This window comes from Schistocerca gregaria, chromosome 5 (genome assembly GCF_023897955.1).
Source record: "Schistocerca gregaria isolate iqSchGreg1 chromosome 5, iqSchGreg1.2, whole genome shotgun sequence".
Taxonomy (NCBI): Eukaryota; Metazoa; Arthropoda; class Insecta; order Orthoptera; family Acrididae; genus Schistocerca; species Schistocerca gregaria.
The window spans coordinates 208,478,716-208,502,481 of NC_064924.1; the positions used below are offsets into that span (position 1 = coordinate 208,478,716).

The 23,766-nt window shown below is 39.1% G+C and overlaps 1 protein-coding gene across 1 annotated transcript in view; it reads right to left on the reverse strand.

Moving 5' to 3' along the window:
- Positions 1-23,766, reverse strand: part of LOC126272345 (H/ACA ribonucleoprotein complex subunit 4) — a 68,252-nt gene that overhangs the window by 42,709 nt on the left and 1,777 nt on the right. The window contains exons 4-5 of the mRNA XM_049975143.1: positions 8,715-8,830; positions 5,223-5,358 (exon numbers count right to left, since the gene is read on the reverse strand). Coding sequence (XP_049831100.1) covers positions 5,223-5,358; positions 8,715-8,830 — 252 coding nt within the window. The remainder of the gene's footprint in view (positions 1-5,222; positions 5,359-8,714; positions 8,831-23,766) is intronic.

Below are 23,766 nucleotides of genomic sequence, written 5' to 3' on the forward strand. Positions count from 1 at the left end.
TGTCTTAATAAAGAAACCATTTAAAGTGAATAAGAAAGAGGAATGGAACAAATGGATGAAACCCAACCTCAATTCATGCCGAAGGTAGCTTTAAAGTGACCTACGATCAAACAAGTGTGTCAGTGGATAAAACAGTCTTGGTCTAGAGTGAGAGAAGACATTATTGTTAAATCTTTCAAGAAGTGCAACTTATGTAACATTCTCGATGGCAGTGAAGACCATCTTAAATATGTGAAAACGATAATGATGCCAATGGAGGAGGAGGAGGAAAAAGAAGAAGAATGTTCATACAATTTTCAGGAATTTTAAAGGTCAGTTTGGTTGCGTGAAGTAAGAATCTCCTTTAGTCCGACTTTGCAATCTAATAATAAAAATGGTAAGATTTCTTAAATAAAAAGGCTAAGAATTAAGGTGCATCTTTTAGTCCGTGGTGTCTTATAGTCCATAAAATATGATTATCTACCATACAAAACAGCGTAAGTTTGCAGTAAAAACAACGAACTTACATTTGATGGTAGTTAGGTCATACACTGCAGCATACAAAATGAAGCAAAATCTTGAATTTTTCTTTAAACTTCGCAGGAGATATCTCAAATCAGAGAAAATTGACTGTATGTAGTGCACTCTTCTGCCCGTGTGCCCCACAATAGTGACAGGAAATTATTCCTAACGTCCATCACATATCATAAAAGTTCAAAACACTTTAAACTACTTTTTGGCACATGGTGACATGTAAAAAGGGAGTATTTTGTCATATGGTTAATATGTGAATTTTTGTTAAATGTTGGATTACAGAAGTTAACTATACATTTTTCAATGGAAAATTTAATTTTTAGGGGCCATAAATAGTCTAAGAAAGGAAAATTTGGATGGGTTTGCAACAATGTAACAAATTTATTTCTACACCGCAATTGCGCTTTTCACAAGCTATTAGCATATCTTGTCCTTACCTGCCTTCTAACGATAGACGTGTTTCAGGATTCCCTCGCAATTGCAACTGCAACTGTTGGCATAAACTAGGTGCATAAGAGAGTATCTCTCACCATTTATTTTGAATATGCTTCCCCTATGTCATTTCCAAGGAAGGGAGAGTCCTGGGATCTTATCTCTCTGCAGTGAAATGGTCTATGCTCTCTTGCAAGATGGTAGGATCTTGCAGCCAACAGCATGAAAAAGTTGATCTCTTTTCACTGCAAATTATTGACTGTGGCACCCTCACTGACTGGAGGATGTCCCCAAGGGCATAACTCTGCTACAAACACACATGCTCAAAGTCCCCTTGCGCCAGACATGACTAACTCTTCCTCCTCCAATTTCATGAGGAGTTTTCAGCTCTGGCACCTACAGTGCACTCCTTGCTTTGTTAAGGGAGGGGGTGGTGGGCAGGTAGATATGACTGTGACCTAAAGAACACCCTCCCCACATGCTAACCCACAAATAACAGGCTATCATGTTAGAATTTGGCCACCTAATTTGATCTGCTCACACAAGTGGTTAAGATTGGGTTCCCCAGTGGCTGGAACATGCACTGAGCAACCTTCCCTGCATGGCTTGTATTACTGTACAATTTTGAGAGATGAAGTAAAACCCGTGAAAGTCAAACCCAAATGTTGGGATCAAATGGAAATTAGCCAAAATGTGTGGGTAAAAGTAAATCTGCAAAAAGTAAAGTAAGCAACCATAGCCTGGTTGTCAACAAGGAAGCCATCTAACGGACAAAGTTAGAGAAAAGGAACATTCGGCAAGCAGGATTGCAGCACACGAGAGTAAGGCATACTGCTATGGCTCAAGGGGCACCATGCTCGCCACAACACATACACAGTCACAAGAAATTGATAGGTCCATGGAGGACGACATGGGGGGAGGGGGCATGCTTTGCCAGTGCAAGCTTTACAACGTGATGCCCCTTCAGCATCTTGCACAAAAAACGGCACAATTCATTTTATCAAGCAATTCCTTATTTGGTGATGCGCACACACACACACACACACACACACACACACACACACACACACACACACACTTACCGATCTTTCCAGTCACCTTAGACAAATGATCTGGTTGACACTTGACACAAAATATAATTTTTTCCTTGTGCACTGTGGTGTGTTGCACACCCAACAGGCCACATACATAGAATAATCAGCAAATATGAGGAAAAACCTCAATTTATGACATTCAATGACAGCATTGGTCAAGAAGTTAAATGCCTATTGCCATTCCTACAAGAGCTTCTTAAGAAATGTGATGTGTTGCGGTGCTTCCATTTCTGTGGCTCTCTTGGTCACGGTACACATATTGTCACTAACACAGCAGTAACTTGGAAACGCGATCTCAAACAGTTCTGTAGTGTGGTGGACAAGATGGCAGTCAAAATACAGCGGGTTTCGATTTGACTATCGATTTGTCGATCTATGTGGTGTCATATGTTTACATGTCTCCTGCACATCTTGTTATCATATTACAGATGTGTGTTCATGAAATACATTACAAATTGAGCACCTGTTACAATATGATTGAACACATTGTGATATAAACTATTGATTTTACATATTTCTAAGCTATTGCTGGGGCTACAGTCAAACAACACCCATGTTATGTATCTTTTATTCTAGGAGTACTGTAGTGAAACTGGAAAAGAAATGTGAATTTTTGATGTCTGTCATTTCATTCAGGATCTCTTTATTCCCAATGTGGGTATTTCTTCCAAGATGTCCACTTTCCAGCTCTTTTCTAAATTATTTAGTACTTTGAGATCGTTGTCTATTGTAACAGTGTGTTATGTTTCATTTATGTGTTTCGCTATAGCTGATTTCTTCGGTTTGCCAAGTCTGAAACAGTCAATGTGTTCTTTGAAGCGGGTTTTAAAATTTCTTCCTGTTTGACCAATGTAATATTTGATGCAATGACTGCAAGTAATTTTATAAATTCCAGCTTTGTTAAGTTTCTCTGTGTGTGAGATGTCATGTATCAATTTCTTTTTTAAGTAGTAGTTGGTGGCAAAGGTGATCGTGATGTCTGTTTTTTGAATAGCTTGGCTATTTTGTCTAATATGACACCTAAATATGGCAACATTATGTACTTGGGTTATTGGATGTTGTGTGAGGAAGCTGTATCACATTGATTGCTGTTATTTTTAGTTGCGCATTGGACTGTGTATCCATTTCATGTTTGTGATAGCCATTATTATGTGCACTGTATTTGATAGTGTTCATTTCTGTCTCATAGTTGGCAGCATTAAGTGGGAATTTCTGTGCTCTGTTTAAGAAGGATCTGAATGTGTCTTGTTTATGTGAGTTGGGATGTGTGGAAGATTTATTGATGACTGTACCTGTGTTGATATTTAGGGATTGATTTGTGTTACTTATTGCCAAGTCTAGAAAATTAATTTTGTTATCTTTCTCATGTTCTATGCTGAACTGGATGTTGTTGTATACAATGAATGTGTCAACATATCTGCAGCAGCATACTATTTTCTGGGTTATTATTTCTTTGTTGTTGAGAAGTTTATTTTCAAGGTAGTTAATGAAAATTTCTGCAATGATCCACTTAGAGGACTTCCCATTGTTAGGCCTACATCTTGTTTGTACATTTTGCCATTAAATGTGAAATAACTGTGTGAAAGAACAAGCTCTAGCAACACTATTAATTCAACAACTTCAGCTGTGGACATAGTCTGAGCTTTGAATAAATTATTTTTGATTATATCTATGGATTCTTTGATGGGTATGCTGCTACAGAAGTTTACTATGTCAAAGGAGATGAGCTTGCCTTGGATGGGATACGAAGATCTTCAATACTTTGAATTGCTTTTTGAATTTTCACTGAAAACGAGGTCTTAAATTTCTACTGTTTTTGTAAAATTGAATGAAAAAGTGAGTGACCATTACAAAGCATTTCGTGCAAACATAAGTCCAGCTTCCAAAGGACATCTTACTAAGTTCTCTCTTCTTCCACAGCATGACACAGCATTTATGAAAAGACTAAGTAACATCAGTACGATCTTATTGTAAAGTTGTTTTTTTAATGCCATTTAGCCTGAAGAGGAGGTTTAACCCTCAAAACAAGTTGCTAAATAAATAAATAATACAACAGTTGACAAAGTTTGTGACTGGTAGCGGTAATTAAAAAAAACTTTATATGTATTATTAGGCCTGTGAAAGGAGTTCTCTGTACAACACCCACAAGTGCATGCCACATGTACGTCACTATCCTAGTAGCAAATTCCCGCATGCAGTACACCAAGGTGCTGAAGGATTCACCTCAGATGCTCAAACATCACCACAGCTCATGGAAGCAGCCTGAAGCCTGTCAGCCATGGCCAATACAGCGTCCAGCATTTTATGGGCAGTGGCCAATTCTCCTTGTATGCATATATACAACAGGCACAGTAACTAGATGGTGGCTATACCGCAAGGACCATAGAACTTCCCAAGAAATCACTGGATTCAATCAAATTTGTTCTGCGATGCCGCTTTTGGTTTGTACTACACTCCAAAGAAAGCTCACAATCCCAACACACTATTGTTCACACTAGAACTTTTTCTCAATTAGTGCACACTAGTGAGAACAGTAAAAAAAAAAAAACACACGACTAATTTCATTTCTTCGCAGAAGTATGCGAGAACAAACATGAAACTAAACCTTGTACAGAAATAGAACTACTACTGTTCCTGGCTTGTCCATTTGGTTTCCCAGTAATGGCTACATGTAAAATGTACTGAATATAGTTTGACATGCCATCACCTTCTCCATTGCAAGTAACATTTTCAACAGCTAAAATGCCTCTGCAAACTGTTATATCCTCACAATTACTGCAGAATCACCATTCTAAAGTATCTCAATGAGAGAAGCAGGATGACCAAATGCCATACTTCTTTTAATGTGAAAAGCGCTACATGTGGTGGGTTTTCACAACATTGCAGTTATTTCCAGCACCAGCTGTGTTACCAATATATACCAAAGTCAGTAGACAATGCAGAAAGATGTACTGTTTACATACAGCCTAAAGCCATGCAGACCTAAGTCAAACAGCAAAATCTTTAACAAAGTAAAGAACAAACTCCCAAATAAAGAGTAACTAAAGAATACACTGCTAACAACCAAGCACAAAATTTCACTCTAAGATACACTGAAACCTTCTTTACAAATTATCTATGCTGCTACCTCCAAACCACCACCTGAATCACAACTTCCATGACAATTCTTTCTGAATGACGTACCCATATTGCTTTCTTCATCGTACTCCAGAAGTTTACTATCATATATAGTTCTGACCCTCAATTGTCTTTTCACTGCAGATATCAAGGGGGGTCTCTGGAATAATGCACCACGAAGTTTCTCCAACGTCTGGCTGACCTGTAAAAATTGAGTTTTGTAGTACCAAATGGAAAAAAAATATGATCAACTAACTATTTCACCGTATAACCAAAAAAATTAAGATATGCTGTTTCACTCCCTCACAAAATGTGAGGTGACAATGCGTATGTGGATTTTATTAATGTAGAACTTCAGAACCACAATCTACAGCATGAACTTCAGAATTTGCTTATTTCCAACAAGTAAAAAATTGTTCTCTTTTAGACAGCATTGTGGTGAGGGTGGGGGAGGATGACAACTAATACACACACAAAAACAAAAAGAAAGTAAATTTAGTCATTTTCTCATAAATTACTGAAAATTGTGAAAAGTAACAAAAAATGAAACACAATCAACAGCAACAACAATACTGTAAGACAGACTGTTGCAGCTTGCTTGCATGCAGCATGCACAAGGCTGGGTCCCAAGCCTTATTTAGTTGGAAACAAATGTGTTTACAAGATAATAATGAAGTCTGATCTCCATTGTATTATAAGCGACTACCTCAAATTATTTATCCTATTGCTATGGCCCAGTGCGCTGTCCTAATTCACAGTACATCACTTAAACTGACAGTGCTTGCAAGATCTTTTTGTCGGTTGTCCTTTACACATGTGGCACTTACCCTCTGTGCATCTTTCCTGTACTATTCGGATAGTCTGGGCTACGTATATTTTCCCAATCTGGCACAGGACACAGTAAATTCCTGACTTCCATACTTCTGTATCGCCCTTAACTGAAATCATGAACGCTTTCATTTTACATTGTGGCAAAATATGCACTTCACGAATTTCCAGTGTAGTCTTGCAGTTTTCACAGATGTATTCGCAATGTAAGTCTGCCTCCGGAGCTGAGTGGTCAGCGTAGATGGCTGCCATGAAAAGGACCCAGATTTGGTTCCCAGTATTGCCAAGGATTTTTTTCTTCTTTGGAGGACTGATACGAGATGCACTTCTGATGCCAACTGGGGAGCTACTTGATCAAATATAGTGGTTCCATAGTCTGGAAATTCTGCAAAATGGTCCTCCATACCACGTTCACATGACACTGCATGGCAGAGGACAATACAGCAGCTGACAGACATCTCATAGACAATAACAGACTGGTGAGGCGTTCATTGCCAGCACAAGGGACATATACTTTTATAGAACGTATCTCCTCTTAATCTGTTAAGTACTGGCCTAGGCATCTTTGGCTTCATAAAGTGCGGAATCTGGCAGTTGTAGCAACTTTTCTTACAGAAAAACCATATGTATTTCCTGCAACTCAACCATTAAACTCTTGGTTTGAGAGTTTCTGAGTCTTGTGAACTAATATGTTTAGGACAGACACTTATTGAAAGATGCCTTCACAGCTATAAGCAAGCTAGTACAAGTTGATGGAATATTAATTTTATTCTGTTAAAATATTAGTAAATTCACATTTGATAGTGATGTCTGTCAAAACACTGAGCACAATCAATTCAGTTCTACCAAAGGCATCTTACAATGAGATGTCAGACCTTACTATCCACCAATTTCTGCAAGCTTGTGCACACTAATCTGGGACCACACTAAATTAATTTCTGTAAAAGGACTTTTGTCACACGCATCTATTTCGAAGAAAAAAAGAAAAAAAGAAGGTCAAAGTTTATGACCCCATACGAGTTTTGGATTCATTAGAATTCTTTAAATATCAAGCCTGCAATTTACATGGTTCTGAAGAAAAAAGGGAATAATTAGTGATTCTCACCAATTTATGAAGTTTCAAAATTCTGATGGGTGATGGACCAGGAACTTGGGCTATTAAAATCTTTATTTTCCTTCAATAACCATCACAGTTGTGATAGTAAGTCACTACTTGTGGCTACTAGTTTCATAAAATCACATCCATTTTTCAAACCGTGGCCTTAGGTGGAAGTATAATCATACAGCTCCCACCAATGTATACATGAGTAATCAAATATGCACGATTGCTCACTATTAACCATTAAACAGATACAATGTGACAAGTCTCTTACGAGCATACAATGTCAATTTCTTCCAATTTGACAAAGAAAAGGCGTCTGAAACTGGATTAACAGTATCAGCAAATTCATCTCTTGATATTGTCCTACATGACATTTATTACATTGTGGCGAGCTTCCATTATATATTATCTATAGGAGCAGTAGCTTACATGGCTCCGAGAACTACGGGACTTAACATCTGAGGTCATCAGTCCCTATAGGAACAGTATTTACAATTACAGGTGGTGTCATTTAATGAGAGGACATTATTGCCCACACGGATATGATTATTATCGCAACTGTGACAGATCCTGAAGGAAAATAAAGATTCTCACCAATTGTTCATATACTTAGAAAGATAAGTCCCTCAAACTGGGGTGGTGATCAAGTGATACAAGGCCTTCTTTAAAGTAATAGTCAATTCACACTTCATACAATATTTTTTTAAACATAAATATACAAATCCTTTTATGAGGGTTAGTTGCCATTTCAATACCTTGTCACTCAATACCTCATCTTTACAGTGAGTTGATGTTCCAACATGGGACTTTCCATTGTTTGAAAGTTCAGTATTTTTTTTTTTTTTTAATTTGTTTGCAGGTATATGTCACCAATCCTGGTACACATGGAAAACACTATACCACAGTGATATATCATGCCACTTGGAGAACTAGGCCAACATGATGCTGCCCACTGATGAAGTTGAGTGTCGTGCAGAAATTCAATTACGGCACCAGCTGGAATGTTACAGCTGTGTCAGGCCAATCCATGTATCTTTAGCCATGCTTATTTTTGATGGCTTTAACAATTCCATCTGATCCTTTGTGATAACTCCAATTTTCAAAAAACTGAATTTTAATGGCATAAACCCTGTCACAGTAGTTACTTTTGGCTGTTACAGGCTAGTAGTTCACCAAAATCCGAAAGTTGCAGGGCCTAACCTCTCCTTCCTAGCCGCAAATGAGTGCACAAACAGTAGCCATGTATTAACACACATGACATGGTAAAATTTAATAATTTGAAATAATACCTGAACACTTCGGAATGCTCTTCCTTAGGTGATGACTGTCCTAAAAGGCACAGTATATTTGTGCAGGAGTGCAACTTTAAGAACTGTATCACACTGTATTGTGCTTTAGAAATGTTACCTCCAACTAACTGCAATGCTTCCATGTATTAGTACAAGAAAGCACCTTGCAGTTTCTTTTTCGTAACAATGGAGAGGGTCTCTCTCTTATGTTGAGAAATGTGTGTACAGATTTCAGCCACAGTATACTTATGTGAAACTGTTGGTAGACAACACCTTTTTTACAAAATGGTTTATAGAAAACAAAAATAGCATTACACACATTTCAACTATGCAACTTACCTTTTGAGCACTCTCTACTGCAGAATGCAACTTGAATATGCATATGTACTCTTTCCCAGCATTTTGCTGTGATTTTACAAGTCGCGTAGCTCTATCTATGCATACTATTAAACAACCTGTGAGCAAACAAACAAACATTTTTTATAAAGCATGCTAATTTTACAGTAGTGCCTATGTTAACACATTTAATGGCTGTTTTCTTTTATGAAGGCAAAATAAACCTTTTTATTATGTTACAAGACATTATGTGCTTCTTCAATATTTATAGCAAGATACACACAGAAATGGAAACATTAACTTGCGCAAGCTAATTAGTAGTTCTCAGTTTACCAAATGCACTGAGATGGGAAAGGGCCCTATGCTATCTTACGAAATCTTCCCTGCTATTGTCAAATAAATAACTTATCTGTAACAGTGGTTGCTGGTTCCAGAGGGATCAATCACAGGTTGTGCAGCTACACAACTCCATAATTGGGAAGTTTCTCACATATTCACTCTAACACTGTAACAGCTAGTCTTTCTAAGCTGCAAGAAGCACCTGGCATAAGCAAGTTAAGATATCGGAGCCTGACAGAAACATCCAGGTAAAACAAATTACAAATTATCACATTATACACCAATTAAAATTGCTTTGTGATTGATATTTCGGGGAGTCGTGTGGTAGGGGCCAGGTCCCAGCCAACTGCAGCCATTTCTTTGCCTCCACAAGCTCGCTGTGTTGTATGTTATACAGGCACAAACCTTGTAAGGTGATGCTTCCAGTGGGGGTTACTAGGGGCCAGGTAGTGCAGCCCCCAAGTACAGAAGGGGAGGGGAAAAAAAAAACATCAAATATACAGTGACTTTTAGATACCATAAATTTAAGCCAACTTTCAGCATCAGTTATGGACATTGCCTTATGTCATTTGAATATCCTTGATAAGGAAATGCAGACATTATCAGCCATTTACAACAAAACATTCCCATACCAGAAGACTGTAGAAAGGGTAAATTACTGGACATCACCTTTGTGTCTATGTTGTCAATAAACTAGCAAAAACTATGGCTCTACGGTTCTCAGATTGCCATCAAATCAATGTCATTTCAATTCCATTGACCTCATATGAGCTTAAGTTAAGGGTTACATGGCATGAAACACCAAAACTGTATGCTCACAGAAGTGTAATGACTAACAAGGAATGCTATAAACCAAACTTTATTGTCAGAGGGTAGAATTATTGTGTGGTGGAAAACAATATTGAACAACTTATTTCATTCAACCCTAACAGCACTTTCTAGAGACCACACAGGCAACAGTGAAAATGATTCACATATAACTGCCTTGTATCCATTTCACCATTTATTTAGATAATTTGTTACTTTGAGATGTGTCTAAGGGAATGCTCATCTTATTGCTGTTATTTGTGTATAACATGTGACAGAGATATCTTGTGCATCGTCATACCTACAGTTCCCACCACAGTCCTCTCTATTACCTGCAAAGTCATTGGCAACAATCAAAAAGTAGACAACTTTTTTTCTGTTTTGGTGCATCCACAACTATCGACTGCACTAGAATGTTGTGCATGTGATTGCAATTCTGCTCCTCACAGTGCTATCTGCCAATCACCAATTAAAAATAGTGACTTTTCAAAGGTAACAATGACTGTTGTTTAACAGCAGTTCACCTGAAAAAATTACAGTCCCAGAAAAACTATTGAAACAACATTTACAATGCATTCTTCAAAAGCCAACTACTCTCAGCAATAACGGCAAAAGCACCTCCCATATTTATTATTTTCACACATTAAACTTAATTTTTGATGCCCTCATGAAAATTGTTAAATCCAACACATGGGGGGGGGGGGGGGAGGGGGGGGCACAAAGGCATTATCCAAATGGGAAGGAATTATCCAAATGGGACGGAAACCAGTAGATGTGATGTACATGTATTGGACACACATGATCACAATTTCAGAAAAAAATTGGAAGATTCATTCAAGAGAGAGTTTTACAAACTGACCAAGCCATTAACATGCTGGTTCTCTTCTAGCCTGTATGCAAGACGTTATTCAGCTTGGCACCAACTGATGGAGTTGCTGGATCTCCACTTGATGGTCATCATGCCAAATTCTATCCAATTGACATGTTATATCATCAAAATTCCAACCTGGTTGGAGGGCCCTGTCCATAATGCTCCAAACATTCTTGTTGAAGAACAGATCCAACTACCTTGGTGGCCAAGGTAGAGTTTGGCAAGCACGAAGACAAGCAGTGGAAATTTTGATGTGTGCAGACAGGCTTTATCATGCCGTCTGAAGAAAGGTGCCAGAAGTGGGTATTTTTTTTTTTAATAGGCTTAATTTTCTCAAGAAAATAAAGTTTTTAAATATCAATTATTTTTGCAAAACTTTTCCAATTCTCATTAGTGATCATTATTTAGGATACAATCCTTCAGATATTGTAGATTTTGATTAGGCCATTAATAAATGCTGCTACAATTCTTATTTCCTCAATTTTGAGACCAATGAGATGTATGGTCGCTCATTTTTCATACCTTTTTGAAACTGTACAGTCAATATATGCTTGTTATCACATCTACTTGACAATAAATATTTCATAAATGTTCACTTGCTGCACAATGTCCTCTTAATATACATGCTGACAAAAAAAAAAAGTGAACCATCCGAAAAGGACTCAAGGAAAAAAAAACTTCGTGGCTTGAGAGGTAATTAGACCTCATTTCAGTGATTAAAAAATAAGTCAAATTTACAAGCAATTTTGGGAGTATGAAGTCACATACCAGTACAGTGTTTCATCCCCACTGGCATGGATGCATGAACTGATTCATTGGGAAAGCTGTCAAGGCATTTTTATCCTCTCTGAGGCAAACTTGCCCCAACTGGTCCTTGACATTCTGGGTACTGGCACGGAGACAGAACTGACATCTGAGCAAGGACCACACTCATTCTAGTGAGGAAAGATTTGGGAATTTCACTGGCCACAGCGCCTCATCAAGCACACAGTTCACAGAGACATATGCCACGTGTGGATGAGCACTGTCATGTTGAAAACTGGCACCACAATGCTGTCACAAGCGAGGTAGCACGTGAAGGCATCATCATCATGTCTTTAATGCATAATTGTGCTGTCAAAAGTTCACTCAATCACTACCAGCTGTAACCTGAAGTCATACCTGATGGACCACTACACAACGATGCCAAGATTGACACTGCTGCCTTCCTCCAAAACAATGGGATTTCATTCGAGGCCACTGCCATACTTGCCAATGATGGTCTTCAGGGATAGTGCAGAACCATAATACATCACTGGACATGACGCAACATAATTCTGCACCTACATGTATATTCTGCAAACTATCGTGAGGTGCCTTCATCAGTAGTCCAAGCTTCCCGGCCACTGCACCACTCCAAACGCAGCTGTTTGTGTCGTGGTATTAACAGCAGTCCATTCACAGGACAGTAATTGCCTAGTCCGACTGCTGCTAGTCTCCGACCAACGATGTAGGATGACTGAATGTTACAGTGAGTCCATTACTTGCTCTTGAATGACAAATCCAGATGTGTAGGGGTTACAATGTGCTTGATGCATGGAACAGCAATGCTCCTTTAAAGTGGTCACATGTGCTTGTCTACAACCTTGACAATGGGTACGTCTGTCCTCATACTCCCATCATCCCAACACAGGACCACTTGTCACATTTGAATGCCTCACAAATCTTGATATTGCACAATTCAAACAGTGAGTCAAACAGAGACCCACAATAAGGACTTCTTCAAGCTCTTTCAGTTGCTGATAATGTCTCACATGTGCACACATCACCTCTGCGTACTTTGCTCTAATCACTCAACACCTGATCAAGTTCTAGCCCACTTGTATACTCTAAGAGGAATGTTACCAACAATAAATACAAGCAACAGTAATTCACACTGGTGTACTTCTACTGGTCTTAGAGAATTGCAATTCTAGTCACTTACAGACCCACCAATGTCATATATGTTACAAGAAGTTATACTGATTTCCGCATGCTTCAATTCTCCCCTCCCCATCAGCCAGCGCCTTCACAGTTCATAAATATTCAAAGAAAGTCAGTTTTCTGCAACACAATGAGCTGTTAATAAACAAACCTCTCTTGTAACCAGTATCAAGTTTTACAATCATAAGGCAATACAAATATATTTTATTGCATTCTACGTAGTACTATAGGCGAGTGATCAATAATGGAAACAACATTATGAAACTTGATTATAAAAAGTGAATCACCATCTCCACTAGTCCTATATATAGAGGCCTGAGAATGCGGATAGCCACAGCAATCACCACCTCGCAGACAAAAGTGTGAGCTTTTGCAGGTGTGTGTGTACATAATTATTTCTTTGTAGTTAAAAATTCAAGGGCAATATAATGTGGTAAGTGAATGAGAGGCACATTTCACACTATTTTGGACAAGATAGATGTATTTTAATTTTCAAGAAACTGGCATACAAAGCGAAAGGTAATTATATGTACTTCCCAAATATAACAAAATTAACTGCCAGAAACTCATATACGAAGGCTGGTGTAACAGTAAATAATAAAAATGTAAAATTGCTGTTTGGCACATGACAATTTTTTCTCCTTCCCACATCAGGGAAATAGAATTTTCAAAAGCTGGTGCCATTGATAGTTGCACACAGCATCAATGAATCTTACATGTCAACACCACTCAAATTATTCAAAACGGATGACAACACTGTTTGGACACATGGTTCTGGTCAAATGTTTATAATCTAAGTTAATTTTTCCGTGCTTGAGCTGTGAAGCAATGCCTTCTGAATTGTGAATTTCCATGCTCTAATTTCATCACAAGTGAGTCTACATGAATACTTAATTCTCATCTAATTATGTTTGTTTCTGAAATATGAGGTGGAGCATTCTCTAAATTTCTTTTTGTTAGGCGTATGACAAGACTGTTCTTTCTCCAAAAATTGACCAAGTCTAGTGGCCATATGTCATGCACCTGGGAATGTAAACTGGAAAAATTGGAGGAAGAAGCTAGCTTGTGTAGACAAAAAACATTCTAAAGTGAAGCAGTAAGAGAGAGGCAGAGTGTGTCACCAAAAGATGAAAAGTAGTGCGACACTGACAGGAAAAGAAGAGGTGCAAAAGAGGCACAGAAAGGAAACTTTAACAGCAACAGTGAGAAAACTTCCAAAGCAGGAACAAGATGCAAATGTTCATAAAATTTCTCCATAATAAGTGTGAGAAGCAAACTGTAGAGCAGGCATATTTACGCCAATCATAAAAATACAAGGTGTTGTTGTTGTCTTCAGTCCTGAGACTGGTTTGATGCAGCTCTCCATGCAACTCTATCCTGTGCAAGCTGCTTCATCTCCCAGTACTTACTGCAACCTACATCCTTCTGAATCTGCTTAGTGTACTCATCTCTCGGTCTCCCTCTACGATTTTTACCCTCCACGCTGCCCTCCAACGCTAAATTTGTGATCCCTTGATGCCTCAAAACATGTCCTACCAACCGATCCCTTCTTCTAGTCAAGTTGTGCCACAAACTTCTCTTCTCCCCAATCCTATTCAATACCTCCTCATTAGCTACGTGATCTATCCACCTTATCTCCAGTATTCTTCTGTAGCACCAGATTTCGAAAGCTTCTATTCTCTTCTTGTCCAAACTAGTTATCGTCCATGTTTCACTTCCATACATGGCTACACTCCAAACAAATACTTTCAGAAACGACTTCCTGATACATAAATCTATATTCGATGTTAACAAATTTCTCTTCTTCAGAAACGCTTTCCTTGCCATTGCCAGTATACATTTTATATCCTCTCTACTTTGACCATCATCAGTTATTTTGCTCCCCAAATAGCAAAACTCCTTTACTATAAGTGTCTCATTTCCTAATGTAATTCCGTCAGCATCACCCGACTTAATTCGACTACATTCCATTATCCTCGTTTTGCTTTTGCTGATGTTCATCTTATATCCTCCTTTCAAGACACTGTCCATTCTGTTCAACTGCTCTTCCAAGTCCTTTGCCGTCTCTGACAGAATTACAATGTCATCGGCGAACCTCAAAGTTTTTACTTCGTCTCCATGAATTTTAATACCTACTCCAAATTTTTCTTTTGTTTCCTTTACTGCTTGCTCAATATACAGATTGAATAACATCGAGGAGAGGCTACAACCCTGTCTCACTCCTTTCCCAACCACTGCTTCCCTTTCATGCCCCTCGACTCTTATGACTGCCATCTGGTTTCCGTACAAATTGTAAGTAGCCTTTCGCTCCCTGTATTTTACCCCTGCCACCTTTAGAATTTGAAAAAGAGTATTCCAGTCAACACTGTCAAAAGCTTTCTCTAAGTCTACAAATGCTAGAAACGTAGGTTTGCCTTTTCTTAATCTTTCTTCTAAGATAAGTCGTAAGGTCAGTATTGCCTCATGTGTTAAAACATTTCGACGGAATCCAAACTGATCCTCCCCGAGGTCCGCAACTACCAGTTTTTCCATTCGTCTGTAAGGAATTCGCGTTAGTATTTTGTAGCTGTGAATTATTAAACTAATAGTTCGGTAATTTTCACATCTGTCAGCACCTGCTTTCTTTGGGATTTGAATTATTATATTCTTCTTGAAGTCTGAGGGTATTTCGCCTATCTCATACATCTTGCTCACCAGCTGGTAGAGTTTTGTCATGACTGGCTCTCCCAAGGCCGTCAGTAGTTCTAATGGAATGTTGTCTACTCCGGGGGCCTTGTGTCGACTCAGGTCTTTCAGTGCTCTGTCAAACTCTTCACGCAGTATCGCTATCTCCCATTTCGTCTTCGTCTACATCCTCTTCCATTTCCATAATATTGTCCTCAAGTACATCGCCCTTGTATAAACCTTCTATTTACTCCTTCCACCTTTCTGCCTTCCCTTCTCTGCTTAGAACTGGGTTGCCATCTGAGCTCTTGATATTCATACACGTGGTTCTCTTCTCTCCAAAGGTCTCTTTAATTTTCCTGTAGGCAGTGAGATAAGCTTCTACATCCTTACATTTGTCCTCTAGCCATCCCTGTTTAGCCATTTTGCACTTCCTGTCGATCTCATTTTTGAGACGTTTGTATTCCTTTTTGCCTGCTTCATTTACTGCATTTTTATATTTTCTCCTTTCATAAATTAAATTCAATATTTCTTCTGTTACCCAAGGATTTCTAGCAGCCCTAGTCTTTTTACCTACTTTATCCTCTGCTGCCTTCACTACTTCATCCCTCAGAGCTACCCATTCTTCTTCTACTGTATTTCTTTCCCCTATTCCTGTAAATTGTTCCCTTATGCTCTCCCTGAAACTCTGTACAACCTCTGGTTCTTTCAGTTTATCCAGGTCCCATCGTCCCACATTTTTGCAGTTTCTTCAGTTGTAATCTACAGGTCATAACCAATAGATTGTCCACATCTGCCCCTGGAAATGTCTTACAACTTAAAACCTGGTTCCTAAATCTCTGTCTTACAATTATATAATCTATCTGATACCTTTTAGTATCTCCAGGGTTCTTCCATGTATACAAACCAAGTGTTAGCTATGATTAAGTTGTGCTCTGTGCAAAATTCTACTAGGCGGCTTCCTCTTTCATTTCTTAGCCCCAATCCATATTCACCTACTATGTTTCCTTCTCTCCCTTTTCCTACACTCGAATTCCAGTCACCCATTACTATTAAATTTTTGTCTCCCTTCACTATCTGAATAATTTATTTTATTTCATCGTACATTTCTTCAATTTCTTCGTCATCTGCAGAGCTAGTTGGCATATAAACTTTTACTACTGTAGTAGGTGTGGGCTTCGTATCTATCTTGGCCACAATAATGCGTTCACTATGCTGTTTGTAGTAGCTTACCCGCATTCCTATTTTCCTATTCATTATTAAACCTACTCCTGCATTACCCCTATTTGTTTTTGTGTTTATAACCCTGTAGTCACCTAACCAGAAGTCTTGTTCCTCCTGCCACCGAACTTCACTAATTCCCACTGTATCTAACTTTAACCTATCCATTTCCCTTTTTAAATTTTCTAACCTACCTGCCCGATTAAGGGATCTGACATTCCACGCTCCGATCCGTAGAACGCCAGTTTTCTTTCTCCTGATAACGACATCCTCTTGAGTAGTCCCCGCCCGGAGATCCGAATGGGGGACTATTTTACCTCCGGAATATTTTACCCAAGAGGACGCCATCATCATTTAATCATACAGTAAAGCTGCATATCCTCGGGAAAAATTACGGCTGTAGTTTCCCCTTGCTTTCAGCCGTTCGCAGTACCAGCACAACAAGGCAGTTTTGGTTAATGTTGCAAGGCCAGATCAGTCAATCATCCAGACTGTTGCCCCTGCAACTACTGAAAAGGCTGCTGTCCCTCTTCAGGAACCACACGTTTGTCTGGCCTCTCAACAGATACCCCTCCGTTGTGGTTGCACCTACGGTACGGCCATCTGTATCGCTGAGGCACGCAAGCCTCCCCACCAACGGCAAGGTCCATGGTTCTGGATTAAAAATAAAGATAAGGGTGAAGTAATGGTATTTGGAAGATAGAAAGGGATCAATGGAAATATTACCTTGGATAGAGAATCCCTCAACGTGGTAGAAAGTTTCACTTATTTAGGGAGTGAAATATCTAGGGATGGAAGAATAACCAACGAAATTGAAAGGAGGTTACAGATGGGAGGCAATTTCTACCAAATAATACAACACCTAAATTGGAATAAGAAGGTTTCAGAAAAAGCATAACTCCTTAAGTACAAGAATTATTACTTCCCTACTGTCACCTCTAGTGGGGGAACATGGACAATGACAGAAAGGGACTGGAGCAGACTGCAAGCAAGGAAAATGAAATTTCTCAGAGCAGTTACTGGAAAAACATGAATGGACCGAGTAAGGAATGTAGAAATTAGGAAGGACCTTAAACAAGAAAGTATGAGAGAAGAAATTGAAAAAAAGAGATTAAGATGGTATGGGCATGTTAAGAGGGGGCAGAGACTCCCCAAAATTATGGAAGAACTAAAGATGGATGGATGGAAAAAGACCTAGAGGGCACCCAAGAACACGGTGGAAAACGAGAGTGAGAATGTCTGTGGAAAGGACAGGTGTGACCCTGCAGCAAGTGGATGAAGAAAAGTGGTGAGAGGACCAAGTCAAATGGAGAGGACTCATCAGCACCCAGACCCAGCAGTAGCTGTAGCAGGATCCGGACATTGATAGATAAAAAGACACGAGTTGTTGGTGACACATCATGCAAGAAGCATTCCGATAATATTGTGCAAGATGACCTGTGATCTGATTAATAATAATATTTTTTTTAGTCTCAAATAGGCTTACGTGTTATCTCAGTTGTTATGCCAAATGTAGGTGAAAACTGAGGAGACTGATTTTGTTAAAATCTAAGGGTGTCATCTTTGTATAGCCAGGTAACAAGGATTATGCCAACAGTGTCTGTTTTATCTGAACCAACATTTTTTTGCTCTTGAGTTTTCTGGATACAATGCATGTTAAGTGGTGGGTTTAAATACGCTGTCGTATTGTTTGATAGTTATGTCTGTTTATGATTGCAGCTTTATTTTCATCTTTTAGTGAAGTGTATCATCATAGGGTTTCCTGGTAAATTCATAGAATAAATAAATCTTTAGTCATGTTTTAAGGTGTTCTTGTGGTATATTTAAGTCATTTTTAAGCTCTATGTAATTAAATTCCATGTACAAAGTGTCACATACCTTACAGTCGCATGCCTACCATGCACTATAACAATATACAGAAAGTAGCAGAAATGTAGGAAAAGTCTCATTACTGTGCACTCATAATGAAAGGTTCTGGCTGTCATAACATATTATTCATCAAATTGTAAAACGTTCACAGGAGCTCAGTCCGTCAGTTCACCTGATGATGGCGACATGTTTGATCGCCGAAATATTGTGCCCGTTGGACACTATAGACCGGCAGTACACCCGTGGATATTTTGATTATCAAATACGCCGGGAGAAACTCAAGAATCACATTGCCATCAATGTTTGTAAGGAAAAATGCAGCACAGTGAAGGGAGAGCCTCGTTATCTAAGTAACGGACACCTAGTATGAGCTGGTATTCAAAAGAAAAGGTACAAAATAATAGTGTTGGTATAATTGAAGTCTTATTCAAAATTAATCACCAGAGGCCTAAGCACAAGTATCCCACTATTTCATGAGCCACGAGATTCCCTGTTTCCAGAATTCCTGAGCCTATGACAGAAGCTAGTACAAGGTGAAGCACTACCCTTTGAGATGTAATTTTAGTTAACAGCTGCATGGGAGTTGCAGGGTAACATGTCTAGGCTGGAGAGTGGATGCTCAACTAGCTCCCACTTTAGCTTAGCCATTACACTTTTGTGACCTTTTAGACATGTGGACATGCACTATTATGGAGCAGAATCACTCCCACCTTGAGCAGCGCAAGCCACCTCACAGAACAAATCACTGTTAATAGTTTTTCCTTATCAAGGAAATTGATGAGTATCATAGCTTGGACATAAAATAAGACAGTGAGTATCACCTTGCCAGGGCACAGCTTTGAAACTTTTCATGTGCACATGACAAACTATGTTTACATAATCAGACATCTCACTATGTTATCCCAAAGCAGCATATACAAATTCAACTTGTTGGTTGTTATGACTTTTCATACCTTTTCATTTGACTACTCTTTACAGAAAGAGGCAAAATCACTGACTTTAACTAATTCCTAAACTAGGCTAATTCAAACAAGATGCTGTTCATCACCACACATTTGGATATTATGAGAGAAAAGAATGTTACTATAACAAAAACTGTACCTTACTATTAGAGGACAGAATTATTCTGCAGCAGCACGACTTTTTTGTTAATGATCGTCAGAACCCTCATTTTTGGTGCAAAAAAAAATTAATGGACACAAAATTTTGATGGCGAGAAGTGATATTGCAGCACGGTGCTCTCGGTTTTAAAAAGCGCTGTTAAAGAGTCGTTTGAAGACAGTGTGTGGCTTGAGGAAACATGGGTAAATGGTGGTGATTCTGCCAGAAAAGACTTTACAGATGAAAGATTTGGGATTCAAGGGGGCAACTACTGGAAAACCAACATCAGCGATCTGTTACTATAACAGAGAATGCCCCATACCATTTTGTTACTGAAGGTAAAGCTCCAACAAGAGAAAACTGAAAAACCTGACACTGATGAAGCAACAAAATGTTTCAAGTTCAGGATGATTTACATAAGGCAGAGCAAGTCAAAAAAGAAAGAAAGAGAGAAAGAGAGAGAGAGAGAGAGAGAGAGAGAGATATGGCTAAAGAACATGGGAACAGGGTTCTTAGGCTTCCACCACACCACTAACATTTCAAATCATTGAAATAATTTGGGCACAAATCAAACATTGTGTGGCAACACATAACAAAAGCTTCACTGTGGCAGAAATTTAAAAAACCTATTAGCAGAAGCAGCAGCACAAATGACATTAAAGAATTGGAGTAATGTTGTACATTAAACAGAAATGGTTATTAAAGAATCATGGAAGAGTGAAGATGCTGCAGAAAGTAATGTTGAAAATATAATATCATTTGAGCAATTCCAATGACTCTTCCACAGACCACAGTACAGGTAACATCACTGTTGACGAAGGAAGTGCCTGTGAACTAAGTGCCATTTCTTTTTGCGTGATTAATCTTTATTACAGTGTTTTGTTTTTCCCATTTCCGCAACAAATCTTATCTTGTTATTAAGGAGTACCACTATGCACAAATGTGATATACTACATACACACTACAGTGTTTGGTAAGTACTTAATATAAACATCTTAATTTGATATTATGAGTTATTGTATTTACATGAACGATTCAGCTACATTTCAGCAGCCCTTTCGTAATGAAAATGTCAACCAAATATGATTCATTTTGACAATTGTAAGACAGTATGTTCCCTGTTCATGGGGGCCACAAGTTTCCCCAAGTGAAATTCCCTGGTTTCCAGACAAGTCTTAGCATTTTTCACTGACAAATCTTGAGGTAAGCAGAGGCATAAGCTGACAAACAAAATGTAAGAACTTCCATATTTTTCTGCCATGTGAGCAAAAATTTTAAGTACTAACATCAACAACTTTCGTGATGGACTCTTTTCAGATGGAGAAAGCAAGCCAAATGTTATATGTGTCATTAACACCCCTGTCGTCATTTTATTTCAATAAAACGAAACATTTGGTGACAAAAATACGCACTTCCTTGGAGCCGCAAGACAGATTTAAAATACCTCAGCAAAAGTAGGCCTCTTGAAAGAGGTGTACAAGTCGGGGAAGAGCTGTGTAAACCAACACTACAGGTGATCGCCAATAAAATGTTGGTTCTACTATGTTCACCATTGTCAGTTATTACTCATTGTGTTATGTCTATTCATTTACAGGTGTTATGTGATCTTTCTTTCAAGAAATATATGAGAACATAATGTACAAACTGCCAGCCACTGCCACAATTTTCCTCTTCTTATTGTCCAAACTTTCTAATATATAAACCACTTTTGAAGTCTTAAAATGTACTAGAATAAATAAAAGTCTATCACATGCTGCGCTGTGTAATGTACTTGCAGTCAGACAGTTGCAATTCCTGAAATGCATCGCCCGTGACCACTGGCCTGCCGAGGAGCACCACAGTCCTGGGACCATAGATAACCAATAAAATCTGCCACACACAAACAGACCCAGCCTATGGGCAGATCAGTTAGATTAGATCTGACAGGCAGGGCCTACAGCTTCACATTGGCAGACCTGATCCGTTAGAAGTACCCACAGAAATGGCCTGCTGTTTCCGCCCGTCGTGGAAGTCCTCTCATGTGGCCAGCTATGCACATGTCACAGACACTGTCAATGAAATGAGACCGCAGTGATAAATCCATGCAGCAGATAACTTGCGCAAATACTATGAGTATTAATATAGGATGTGAATAAAGTCCAGGAGCACTTTCAACTATTTACTGCACAAGAACCAAACACTGTACAGATATCATACACACGCAATTTTGAAGAGAAACCCTAAAAGTTTTTTTTTTTTTTTCATGTATATCACCACACCGTAGTTTGGTAATTTGCCGATAGTTAGCACCAGACGCAAACATGGGGAGTTCAGGTGTGGAGCGAGCTTCCTGTGTGTTGGAGTTAAACAAAATAAGTGTGCTATAGCCGTTCAATGGAGGTTTAGAATCAAGTTTGGTAAGAACCCACCAACAAGGAAGGCCATTTACCACTGGCACTGCAAATTCTTTACGACAGGTTGCCTGTGCGCGACAAAGAAAAGCGGATGTCCCAGTGTAACTGAAGTGAATGTAAGAGCGCATACGAGAGACATTCATTAGGAGTCCAAATAAATCGGTGTGTCGTGCATCCTCAAAATGGCTCCAATGACAGTGTGGAAAGTCCTGCAACAGAAGCTGTCTATGAAACCATTCAAATTGGAGCTAATGCAGAAGCTCAATGACGACAACAAAGACAAGTATTATGAGTTTTGTTTGCAGTTGCAACAACTGAATGAGGGTGGGGATGGCATTGTTAATCGCTTAATTTTTATTGACGAAGCAACATTAATGGGAAAGTAAACAGGAATAATTGTCGACTCTGGGGTACAACACATCCACATCAATGCACTGAATTTGAGCATGATTCCCCAAGGTAAGTGTTTTTTGTGTTGTATCAAGTCAAAAACTGTATGGGCCGTTCTTCTTCACCGAGAGCACTGCCACTGGATATTCCTACTTGGAAGCGTCGGGGCAATGGCTGATGCCTCAAATGCAATTGGACACAGTGTTCATCTTTCAGCAGGATGGGGCTCCACCCCATTTTCATCGTGAAGTTTGTGAGTACCTGAACACGGACTGCCGAATCAACGGATTGGCTGTGCTACAGTTGGGGACAGCTGTTTGTTAAAATGACCTCCCCAATCACCAGATATCTCTCCGTGTCACTTCTTTCTATGGGGACACAAAGATCTGATGTACATACCGCCTCTACCACGCGATGTTTTAGAGTTCCAGGAGAGAATACAGGAAGTGACTGCCACAGCTGATGTTGCCATGCTGGGGCAGGTATGGCAAGAATTCTATCATCATATTGACAACTGCCATGTCACTCATGGTTCGCATATCATATGTTTGTAAAAAAAACTTTCTCAGAGTTTCTCTCCAAAATGCAATATGTATGACATCTGCACAATGTTTAGTTCTTGAGCAACAAATAATTGAAAGTGTTCCCGGACTTTGTGTACACCCTGTAGTGACGAGGATAGGTAGCAACTCACCGTAATGATGATCACTGAGCCACAGACAGGCATGCAGAAAAAACAATCACACTCTCACAATTAAATTTTCGGTCACAGCCTCTGTCAGAATACAAAAGTGCGCACTCATTCACACAATGACTCAGAGACAACTCATGCACACATGAAAACCATTTCCAGCCAACAATCTCTGAGAATCCAAACAAACCACTCCTCATCCCTCCCTGCCTCTCATTCGCAGCTGCTAGGCTGGTGGCAAGAAGTGGTGGCAGAATGGGGAGAAGCAGTAAGAATGAGGGTGTAGGGAAGCAACGCATGTACTCAGCTGTGCCTGGTCAGCGACGATTCATGACATCTCAGTAAACAAACCATTTCACCTACAGAGACAAAAATGAGATTTTTACGTTTCCTCCCCCCCCCCCCCCCCCCAGAAGTTCCCTGATATTTCCCTAGGACGTTTGAAATTCTCTGTTATTTCCGGATTTCCAGAACTTGCGGAAACCCTGCTGTAGCATTTGTTCAGAGAAAAATGATAGGACTATAGTGGCATTTTATACAGAGAAATGTGTTCATTATGCAGCAAGTATATTATGATTCTGTAAAGTGACCTAAATACTGCACATTAAATGCAGCAAGATTTTTATGTTTTTCATGGCAGTGGCACATAATGGCCTCTTATAATTTTATTTTCATTGGGACAACAGCACTAACAGTGATACATAGGTTACATTAAGGATTTCTGATGTTGCCTGATGAACAAAATGA